Here is an 11725-nt window from a genome sequence, read left to right as displayed (position 1 = left end):
ATGATTTGAATTCGAACCTAATTGTCTCCGTCATTCACCTCCCATTGCAATTAAATATTCCACATGTCGGATTTTACTTATTAAGGGAAAGTGTTAGAATATAAATTAAATTATTAAATTCATCCATTCCTATTATGGTTTATTAGTGGTGATTTATGTAGCATTCATCCATCACCTTTTTTTCATTAGTAACTCTCTTGAATTATATTTGCAATGTATTATTGTTTATTAGTTTAAGACGAAAAAGTAGTAGAATGGCATCACATTAATCTACTCATTTATGGTAACTCTCTTGAAAAGATACCTTTTATAGTGTATTAGGTTTATTATATGAGAAATGTTTTTTAGTATTTTGGCGTCCATCTTGCATATATCTCTACCGAGTTGGCATGCTTCATCAACTATTAATTAAAAAGAAAAAAATAAAAATAAAAATCAATGATGAATGGAGCATGCCAACGGAGATGTACACAAGATAAACACCATAATGTAAAAAAAGCATTTCTCCAGGGTGGGAGATTAAATGTGATGCAGAGTCTCTAAGTTATACATATTTCCAGACATGAAACTGAAAATGAGAAAAGAAGACAAATAATTACATTCATGAAATTGAATACAGAGTCTAAAACTGCATTTTTGGCACTAGAAATTGTGGAATAGACATTGACTAGTTCAGCTCTACAAATTCCCTAACCAATAACCTGCCTCAGCCTAAACACTAAATGTTGTAGGACTACCTTAAACACAAATTAGCCGCACATTTTCTCTTTCGTGTGATTATTATTACCTCTACTAACCCGACTTATTTTCTAGTACAAATTATGACAACCGTGCAAGAATTCCCCGTTCAAGGGGATGAATTAACTCCTAGTCACTTTGAACTAGTAACTGATTTCCTCCGAGGGGTTCTGGCTTAATAACACGACAGTGCCACCTTTGTTGCTGCCACTGTCTATCAATTTTCCGGATTCAGAGGGGACAAGTGGAGCAGCAGCCTCGGCCGGTTCAGTTTTGGCTAGTCTTCATCTCCCTTGACTTGTGGGGTTCTCAGGCATGGCATCCAATTCAAAAATCTGGCATGCCACTTGACCGTGATGAATACTCAGTCACCAATTTTAGAAACATGGATGATTTCTCCTCCAATAGTCGCGCTGGAGTATCAAACTCTGCAACTCGACCTGCAAAATTATCAAACCAAGTTTCATCAGGGCAGTAGATGTGTGCATTTCCTACAGTTCCACTTCCAAAGAGTTACAAGGAGTTCAGATTTACATCGGTTTGCCCTTGTCGATTTGGCAAACAAACAAGTCGTGTGTCTATTAATTTAGAGCAAGGAGCAACAATAAGCGCATCCAGAGCACAATAGGATAGCCAAATCTTTGGAAGACCATATAAACACATGAACAACTTTCTGAAGTTGAGCCCCTATCATTACTCAGATGATCCAAGTTTCCTAAAGATAACTGAGCAAAATCTCGCATTATCTTCACCTATATGGATTATAATCCAATAAAGTGAACAGTGATATCACCAATCAGAAAGTGGGGGACTTGGTGGGGGTTAATCTATAGCCAATGTGACTAAAAATCACTTTCCATTTATTTGTATGGATAGTTTCAAAAAAAGATAAAAGAAACTAATGAAAACTCAAAATTGTTGGACTACACCATACATTCTTAACCCTTCCTTGACAGATACTCTACAAGATTGAATTGTCCAAAACCATGGTGGAAACTCAAAATTTAGATTCATAACCTTCCATAAATGATATACCACTCAAGTTCTTTGGTGTTAATCATGCATATCATAATGATGCCAGAACTAGAGGTCACAATGAAATAATGAAGAGTGTAACTTTACGTACCATCACTGAGTACCAGAACTAGATCGCTGTCGATAACAGTTGGAATACGATGTGCAATTGTGCATACAGTACAATCCTTAAACTCGGTTCGAATAATCTTCTGGATGAGATTATCAGTGGCTGTATCAACTGATGCTGTTGCTTCATCAAGAACCAGTATTCTTGCTTGCTTAAGTAAAGCCCGACCTAGGGAAACAAGTTGCCTCTGACCCACACTCCAATTATCTCCATTTTCAAGCACTGCAATTTGATAATGAAGTAAAACCAACCAATTAGCCACACACAACTCCAAAGGTTACTCGAAGGGGGAAGAATGACAATATAATCACAGTGAGTGATGTTTTGGCTACATACCAGGTGTATCAAGCTTTTGCTCTTTATCACGAATTATCTCTCCAAGCTGAGACTTATCAAGTGCCTGTGACAAATCAAAATTCAATTTGTGAGAAATAAATTAGAAAATGTTAGTAAAAAGGCTGGAAAGACAGGAATTAACAACTTGATTTACTAAAATGGATTATTATAGTTATTTAATTGAGTTGTACAGATTCTTTTTAATGAATAAAATGGTTTGTAGGACACCGCATTAGTATATAGAGGAGTTAAACCGAATAAATTATCCTTCAAACCAAAAACAGTCACTACAATAACCAATTCAATATCATTCAGTACTCACAAAGTAATTGAAAAAAATTAATTAAGTGCATTTGATTGGGGAAAAGTATTCCATGTCCATGAAAGATAATTATATGACATTCGAAAATTAATCCCCAAGTTACTTGGGGTACTTTTTACACTTGTAATCACTTCACAGATTAATGAAACATTAAAAATTTCTTTAAAAAATGGAATTTTCGTGTTTACCAAAACTCTCGGAACTCCTCTGAAATTCAGATGATTTAAACACATTGCAAGAAATTTTATAAAAAAATAAATAAAGAGGGGGGAGAGGGTGGGTATGCAAGTTGATACTGACCTCCCAAATTTCATGATCTGAATGCTCTTCAAGGGGATCAAGATTATCCCTAATGGTCCCTTCAAATAAGGTAGGATCCTGAGGTATGATACTCAGACGGCTGCGAAGGTCATGAAGGCCAATTGTTGAAATATCAATGTTGTCTATAAGGATTCTCCCACCTGATGGTTCAATTAGTCGAAACAAAGCCTGAATCAAAGTAGATTTACCACTTCCAGTACGCCCAACAATTCCAATCTTCTTTCTGCCAGGAAACGTGCAGGTTATCCCATGAAGCACCATAGGAAGATTTTCCTTGTAACGAGCCTTGAAGGAGAGAGAGGAACAAAAACAAAAAAGTAAAAGAAGTGGAAAAACTGTGAGCATTTTGTGATAGTTAAGAAGCATAAATAGCACTACATAACATTAAGGATAAATTGAACTGCATACCTTTAAATCAATAATTTCAATTGTTCCATTCTCAGGCCATGAGGAAGGAGGGCGAGATTCCTCAATAATTGGTGGGGCTTCTCCTGGAATCTGGCTGTACTGGTAAATCCTTTCTATGGAAATAATTTTGTTTTCAAGCTTGCAAAAGCTAAGTATCCACCGTGATAGGCGTGCATTCAAATTAAGGCCATATGTTACAGCAAGGCCTGCCATGCCTACATAGAAGAAGCAACCATGATTAGCAACAGTATATTATCTATGGCTAAGGCATTTGATCAGCTGCCTACTCTTGGAAGTTCCACTTCACAAATTTTACTCTTTCATTTTTAAGTTCATATCAAATAAATTTATTCATCAATTGCGCCTTGTCCCGAGGCTAAAGTTTAGTTGTTAACTACTGAGGGCTCTCAATTAGGTTGACAGAATAAAGTCCACATGGGAAGAGATACCAAATCGTAAAAATTAGTAGTCCTATTACACCAATTATCTATCAAGCAGTTATTTTTGTGCATACAGGAGAGAGTACCAATCTCATCCACAAGGGTCAACCCCAGCAACCACTTCTAATGAAATGGCACAATCAAAACATGCTCACCTTATCATTTCACGGCACATCACTCCATGCTCATACATAAATTCTCATGGGAATAAGCAGAGAAATTCAGGAATGGAAGAAGTGATATACTTACTTGGATCAATACTCCCATGTGGAAAGCTCACAAGCAAAATCATGCAGAAAGCAAATACAAAGGTTGAGAGCAACTCCATGCGTAGGCAGAGCCATTCAATAGCTGCAAGACTACAGAAGAATGGGCGAGCAAAACAATCAAGATGGTAAAGGTTCCTCTTCATGAATCTTTTTTCTTGTCCAAAGCCTCTAATTGTTGCTGCTCCAGCAATAGATTCACCAAAAAGATTCATAATTGGAGATTTCTGGATGCTCACAATGCGAACCAATTCCCTCGATGAAGCCATGTAGTATTTCTGCAAGAGGGTGTGCTAAATTTAAGTGATATCCTCCAAAACCTTTCAAAAAATGGCATTGCAAAAGATCAAGAATTTTTAAATCACCAATTGGAAGCCAAGAGTAATTACCTAGAGGATTCATATCAGCAAACAAATTAAATCATAGATGCTATTCTCTAACAATTAAGTGGAATTTAACTTTCACATAAGATATTTGAATTTTTTTCATGGTATCACACCCAAAAACAAAAAAAAAGAGAATAAAAATTCAAAAATATATAAAGATAGAAATTTAACGAGTTCAAGAAGATGCTAGTAACGCTGTTCGGAACATTGGCAGCATATAGGAGACAATCTTATCCAGTTTCTGGACAACAGCAAAAATCAACATTGTATGATGTCAAAATCTCCAGTTTGCAATATATAAATCACAAAATAGAGAAACAACAAGCTTGAAGGAGTAAGGAGTAAAATTTTGGTTTCTTAACAGTCATCATTCAGGACATAAAGTTTGTGCCTTTATCATTTATAATTAACCTTAACAGGGACCAGCCATGAACAGGTAAAGATTGTACGTAATCGAGAACATACATACAGAAAAAACAAAAACAAAAACAAAAACAAAAGAATGGAGATATTCTAAGTGATTGAATTGATGAAGATGTATATAATTTGGAGATGCAACCATAATAGCATGCTTCTGATATTCCTTATGCATTGATGAAGACTATCTTTGGACACAGATGTTTAAAGTATTGAAAACTGACTTATTTATGCCCGTCATAAGAAACAACAAGAAGAGGAACGTGCTTGAGAAGGAAGCTAAAAAAATTTAGCAATTTCCTTCCATCTCATTTGGGTCAAAAAGCAAACGAGTGAGAGATTACAAAATCAGAAAATCTAAAATTCACCTGCATCCACAAGCAGGCAATTGCCATAGGGACAACAAGAAGCAAAACTTGCCAGGTAACTGTTGTCATTACAGCAACAATCCCCATAAGCTGAATTGTCGTTGAAGCAAACCCACCAAGTCTAAAAGGAATATCAAGATCCACAACACTTTGATCAACTGACACCTGTAAGGTCATAATGATCCATGACATTAGATTATGTGGATGAATGAGAGATAAAAGAAAAAAAGGCAAAATAGATGTTAGATATTCTTGAAATATACGTCAAAAAATTCAATGTTGCATATGCTTCTTCTTCTTTTTTCCAGTGAAATCAAGAAAACTTACACGATTCAAGATCCGTCCAGCTGGAGTAGAGTCAAAGAAAGACATTGGTGCCCGAAACACACTTCTAAGCATATTCAGAAACAATTTCTGAGCAGCTGCTAGACCAAATGTAGCTACCAGAACTGCCCTAACAAAGACAAACCAAGAGCTTCCAAAAGCAAGGGCCATATAAACAACCAGAAGAACCATAGGACTCACTCTAGGTTGATCTCCTTCTGTTTGGGGATTTGCCCAAGCCATCCACCAATTACTAGCAATTTGAAGGAACTGAAACAGTGCTTGTGCAACAATTATGAGTGGAATCAATAAGCCCTTATATGCTGCAGCCATATATGACAAGTAGACCTTCATGCTGACCCTTCCTCTTACCCTTTCCTCTTCCTGAACTAGCTGCTTTTTCCTTGAGCGTTTTGCTTTCTTTTTCTCTTTAATTGCTTTCTGGTCGGAAGATGATACACCTTCTTGCACTTCCTTTGCCAAACTGCCAATACCATTTTCAGCTGGGACACTTGATTTACGTGTAAGAGACCTATCCAGGGACAAGCTTTCATCTGAATCTTCTGATGAGTGACTGGGAATATCCATTGCTTCAATTGCTTCATGGTGAGCTGAGACCAAAGTTTTAAAATCAGTTCCAGCTTGTAATAGATCATCATATCTTCCTGCTTGTATGATGCGGCCTGCTTTAAGAACCTACAAATATATATTTTTTTTTTAAAAAAATGTTAGCTTTTCAGGACTACAGCATTACATTCTCCGTCTCTAATGTGGTTTGTTCAAGTTAAAATATATACAAAATCTCATATTGTTTGATTTATACACCCATATTAAAATACTTTTTATTAGTCAGGCAACCACCAAGACCAGGTGACTCAAAAATATAAACAACTAATGTACCAACAATTATCCCAGTCTTCGAATTTGTGCATACCGTAATATTTTTGCCAAAATAATAAAATTTCAAGTTTGACTGAGGGTTGGAATTTTTAGTCAAAGAATCAAAATAAGTAGAAAACACTTGAATTTCTATTAAATAATTGTTGGAATAGCCAATTGTTTTGCCTGATTTACTCTCCCATAGTATCATCATTATACAGAAAAGGGAAAGTGCTAATAGGATTATACATTTCATATACATAATGGTCCAACTCCATCAAATTGAATATATACACCAGCAGAAAAATCCCCCATTTAAAGAGACTTTTTTTTAGGCTAAAAACAATAGATAAGTGCTAGTTCATACATCCAGTCAGCCATCTTCTGACAATTTTGTCCCGCCCTATTATTATTTCCTTCTGTCATTTAGTTCAAAGTGCATAGCTATCTTCTGCCAAGATTTCTAACATTTCCAGCACTTAACCTTTTATGAGAACAATAAATGTTTGAATCAGATGAAGGCAACAACCATCAGCTCAAGAAAACCTGAGCTTCTTAATTTAATGAAATTCATGGGTTTTTTACAATAACCATGAGTTCAAAACTTAAGTACACCTCACAAACCTTAAAACACAGGCCTTCTAGTCATCACCAAAATAAAAAATCCGAATAAGAAATAAGAAAAATAAACAGGGGAGAGAGGGATTAAATGAACTGAGGATTGGCAGCTGAAGCTACATGGATAGGCAGCCTCAAAATCAACCATTAATGTACCAACAGTGTGGGTTGACACTATTGAAAAGCTTTTAAAATTAAATTCAAAAGATGCCACCAAGCATTCTCTGACATCTACCAAAAAGCGTAGATGCCAACATAGGATTCTAACTGCAAAAACCAAAATATACAAATAAAGTGAGAAGACAATTCTGTACCAGTATCAGATCCGCAGCAGGCAGAAATTCAACTTGATGGGTCACAAAAATGACAGTTTTACCCGCTAGTGCTGTCATTATGTATTCCTGCAGTTCCATATCATATATTTAGCCACAGTTCATGCTTTATTTTCTGCTTTTTCCAGGAAAATTCATTCATATGAACTGCAACACAAATGACCAAATTTATAATCTAACCTTAAATAATTCAGAACCAGTGTGTGCATCAACCGCACTAAAGGGGTCATCAAGTAAATAAATGTCGGCATCTTGATACAGTGCTCTCGCAAGCTGCACTCGTTGCTTCTGGCCACCACTCAAATTTATACCTCTATCACCAATAATGGTCTGATCTCCATGTGAGAAAAGTTCCAAATCCTTTTTCAGTGAACAAGCATGTAAAACACTCTTATACTTTGCTTTCTCCATTGGGCTGCCAAAAAGAACGTTTTCTTCTATATTTCCAGACTGTATCCATGCAGACTGGGACACATAAGCTGCAGTACCACATACTCGTACCTGAAAAAAAATTGAAGGAACAAGTACTATGAATCTTCAACTGCTATCAATAACAGAATATATAAAACCAGTAAAACTTGAGAAAGAAAGCAGAATTAGAAGCTCAATAAACCAACTTACTTCACCAGTGATTTTTGGAATCTCTCCAAGGATGCAAGAGAGAAAGCTTGATTTCCCAGAACCAACCATACCGCAAACAGCAACACGCATTCCTCTCTCAACTTTCATTTCTATTCCTGATAATGTCGGTGTAAGAGAGGAAGGGTCCCAGGAGAACACGCCATCCTTAATTTCTATGGCCACGTTAGTAACGCCTCGAGGCAGGACAATGGTGGCATCTCCCTGCAACTCTTCGTCCTGCAGAAATCCGGAAATTCGATCAAGAGAAACTTTTGTCTGAGCCATCATAGACACCAAATCAGGAAAATTTCTGAGTGGCTCTTGGAGGATTCTGAAAGTGGCCAGAGCAGAAAGAACACTGCCTGCAGTGAGCTGAGCACCCAACAATATGGAAGTACCAAAAGTGACAGCTGAAACAAATATGGGGGAGCTCCAGAAAATAAATGTAATAAAAGCTTGAGAATAAAGGGCTTTCCGTAGCCACTTGAACTCTACACCCCGCATATCCTCCAACTGCACTCGATACCGGTCCTCCCAAGCTTGCAACTTAAGAATCCTCATGTTCCTTAGACACTCAGAGGTTTTCCTCATTCTTTCATCCTTAGCAGCCATTAACTTGTCTTGGTAATTTTCTTGTATCTTTGCCACAGGAACAGTAACAACAATGGAGATGATGGTGGCAACCAATGTCGCAACAGAAGCAATTCCAACATTCTTATACAAAATTGCAAGGGCAAGAATGATTTGCAGAGGAAGCATCCATATATCATGCAGATACCAAGAGTAGTCCCCCACTCTCTGGACATCAACTGCCATGTAGTTAACAATTTCTCCACTGGTGTGACTTTGCTTTGCCAAGCTTGAGAGCCTGATCCCCTTTCGATACACCATCGCTGTTAAAGCTGATCTCACATGCATGCCCAAAATGTCCACCCCAAGGTACCACTGCCGGGTTGTTAATGTCTCTACGAGTTTTGCAGCAAAGAATATTCCAGCAAGAAGATACCCCTCATTGGGGAAAGTATTTTTTCCCCCTAAGTAATCAACAAAGTAGCTAATCATGTACGGTCCCACATATGAAACAAGAGTATTCAAACCAGCAAAAATAGCATTACCGGCTGCTTCTTTCCAAAATGAATTGAGAATTGCCCTAGCTAAAGAAGGGGGCTTTGAAGGGTTTTCAGCCTTCAATCTCTCCCAATTCGAATTCAAAACCTTATAATTGGTCTTGGCTCTATCTTTTGGCGCAAGAAGAGGAATGTCCTTAAGCTCAAGCGGTCTCTTTGCACCAATTGAAAGAAGTGGGTTCAGCCAAGAAAGTGTGGCCAAGGTAAAAAGCCCGGCATCACTAAAAGGGGTAACCTTGAGACACGCTGCTTCTTCTTCATGAAGCAAAGGTTCTTGAAGATCAGAACTCCTACAAACTTGTATACCAGTAGCACCACTAATTGCAACAAAACAAAGGAAAGTAACAGCTGGGGTCACAGCAAAATTTGCCACAACATGAGAAGACAAGTGCTTTGAACCTTCAACTAAGAACTCTCTCCCATCAACATAAAGAGTACACAAACAAATAAAAAATGAGGCAATCCACCATACCCTCAACAAAAGTGGGAATTTCTCAGACACCTTGAATTTACAATGCAGAGCTGAAAAGCTCAACACGAACCAAGCTAAACTTTGTGCAGCTGGCAAGAACAGGCCATACCAATCAACAAACTTCACATTAACACTCTCTCTTATTAAACCAACCCCATCGAACCCCAATACAAAAACTTGCACTACCAACACATAGAAACAACAGAAGACTGAAAATTTATACCCGGTTCCGATACTAACATCGCCGATTTCTCCGTCGACGCTATGCCGAATTGGACTTGCATTCGCAGCCGAATCATCCTTAATAATTCGTATCCTACCCACACACACAAATATCTTCCTCGCCGAGATAATGAAAAGGAATACAAGAAAGAGTGTCAAATTGATGCAGATAGAAGAAAGTTCCAATACCGGCAAACCTTGAATAGCACTCAAAAGGGTATTCGGCGATTGTGCTGATGATGATAAAGCTGGGATTTTATTCAGCAAAACAGAGATACCCATTATTGAATATGGCATGTAGGTGAAGAACGCGATTGAGAACAGTGGTTTGGTGTTGCTGTTGAGCTGAGCGAGAGAGATCGTCTCCTATTGCGAAGAAGGGCATTTCACCATCTGGGTTGTGAGCAGGAGCAAATGTGTATTTGGAGAAAGAATCTGCGGACACATTGCACATAAAAACAAACAGATTTTTACCAACGCGTAAAACGCAGAAAGAGAGAGAGAAATTGAACTTTCTGTGGTGTGTGTGTGTGTGTTTGTTATCTCAAGCGAAATACAAAGGGACAAAGAGAAGGACGAGAAATCAAAATCTAAACGAAACCCATCAGAGGAAAAAAACAACGAAAGACTGACCTGGGTGTGTCCTGGATAATCGTTTGGTGAGACGATGCAGATTGCCGAGGCAAGCCTGTGAATGTTATTAGAGGGAACAAATTTGGAACAATCAGCTCTGCCTCTCAAAGACACCCACACACGAGAGAGAGAGAGAAAGCACACAGGAGGTGTACACTTAACAATCCAAAACAACGATAATGATGAATGAGTAGGCTTTCACGTTAGAAATTTCAGAGAGAGAAAGTTTAGAGAGAGAGAGAGAGTTGTTCTCTCTCTTTCTTCCTTCTCTATAATAATAATACAGCTCCCTTTTTCTAACTTGTAGTGTTGGTGGCACTGCCGTGTGAGAGATGTGTGTCGGAGGCAAATATCAAAAATGTTAGTTTCGGTGAATGGAAGGTAATACACTGAACGGGAAGGTGGTGTTCCTTTGTGGGTTTATTTACTTTTTCTCAGGTTTCAGGTTTTTTTCATATAATTTCCTCCATTTTACTATTATATATAGACCAACATGAGAGACAGCCAGAGAGAAAGATAAAGAATAATATTGGGAATCCAAGAGAATATTATTAACATGCCATGCTAGGAATCTCAGGATGTCTTTCCAAACAAACATTACATTATGTGCAAAACCTGTTCTTTGTTCAGTGTCCCTGTAGAGAGAGAGAGAGAGATAGAGGGAGCGACAACCAGAGAGAGAGAGAGAGAGAGAGATGTGATTTTGTTTGTTTTCACTTTACAGTGTGTATATCATATAGGTTGTTGGCGTTGGGTCAGGGGGTGGTGGTGGTGGATTTGAAATGAAAGTATGAGTGTGATGCCATAATAATTCTAATCTTTTTGGTGATTACTATTTTACTTAGATTCATGATTAGAGCACTCTCATTGGTTCTTATATGGGCAACCATAATTTGATTTACTTTGCATGAAAAGTGAAAACCAATTACTGCCCTTTGGTTAAGAGAGAGAGAGAGAAAGCGCTATTACGGGAGTAATGTTAAGGATCCTCTTTTGTTTTACAAAGTATTCAGAGTGTAGCAAAACCATCCGATCATAAATTTTGTGAAACAAAAAATGGTCTCTAGCATTTCTCGTTATTGGGTGAATTAATAGTTATAAATGATTATGTAAAATTCTAATTGCAATGACTAGTCATTTTAGAAAATGAAGCTTCAACGTTTTTCTTGGACGGTTACTATGCCGGTCCGCAAAGGGATGACAGTAAAAAGCTAGAAAACACTAGGTTGATTTACTTGACACATTTTGGCTGTCATGTGGAAGCTAGTGGGCTCAATATAAAAAGGCTGTGGGTTTTGGTTGTACGTTGAATTGTATCAGCTACCCCACTTATCATCCACTTTGGCTGCTT

The 11725-nt window shown here is 37.7% G+C and overlaps 1 protein-coding gene across 1 annotated transcript; it reads right to left on the bottom strand.

Moving 5' to 3' along the window:
- Nucleotides 1–575: 575 nt before the first annotated feature.
- ABCC5 (multidrug resistance-associated protein 5) lies at nt 576–10999 on the bottom strand. Its single transcript, XM_059575457.2, has 12 exons — nt 10375–10999; nt 7921–10176; nt 7480–7800; nt 7282–7368; nt 5474–6166; nt 5147–5311; nt 3959–4253; nt 3270–3484; nt 2841–3146; nt 2219–2282; nt 1865–2104; nt 576–1178 (listed from the first exon to the last, which is right to left on the bottom strand). Exons 2-12 carry the CDS (start codon nt 10036–10038, stop codon nt 1066–1068), a joined length of 4617 nt encoding a protein of 1538 aa, XP_059431440.2. The 5' UTR covers nt 10039–10176; nt 10375–10999; the 3' UTR covers nt 576–1065.
- Nucleotides 11000–11725: the final 726 nt, after the last annotated feature.

The sequence above is a fragment of the Corylus avellana genome, chromosome 11 (assembly GCF_965113065.1).
Source record: "Corylus avellana chromosome 11, dhCorAvel1.hap1.2, whole genome shotgun sequence".
Classification (NCBI taxonomy): domain Eukaryota; kingdom Viridiplantae; phylum Streptophyta; class Magnoliopsida; order Fagales; family Betulaceae; genus Corylus; species Corylus avellana.
This window is presented reverse-complemented; position numbering and strand designations above follow the sequence as displayed.

Bases quoted from the DNA above. Each gene is read 5' to 3' on its own strand.
- ABCC5 (XM_059575457.2), bottom strand. From the start codon at position 10,038: ATGCCATATTCAATAATGGGTATCTCTGTTTTGCTGAATAAAATCCCA. The intron at 6,167-7,281 runs GTACAGAATTGT...ATATATTTGTAG, and splicing joins CTGCTGCGGATCTGATACTG to GTTCTTAAAGCAGGCCGCAT. The intron at 2,283-2,840 runs GTCAGTATCAAC...GATTTGTCACAG, and splicing joins CAGATCATGAAATTTGGGAG to GCACTTGATAAGTCTCAGCT.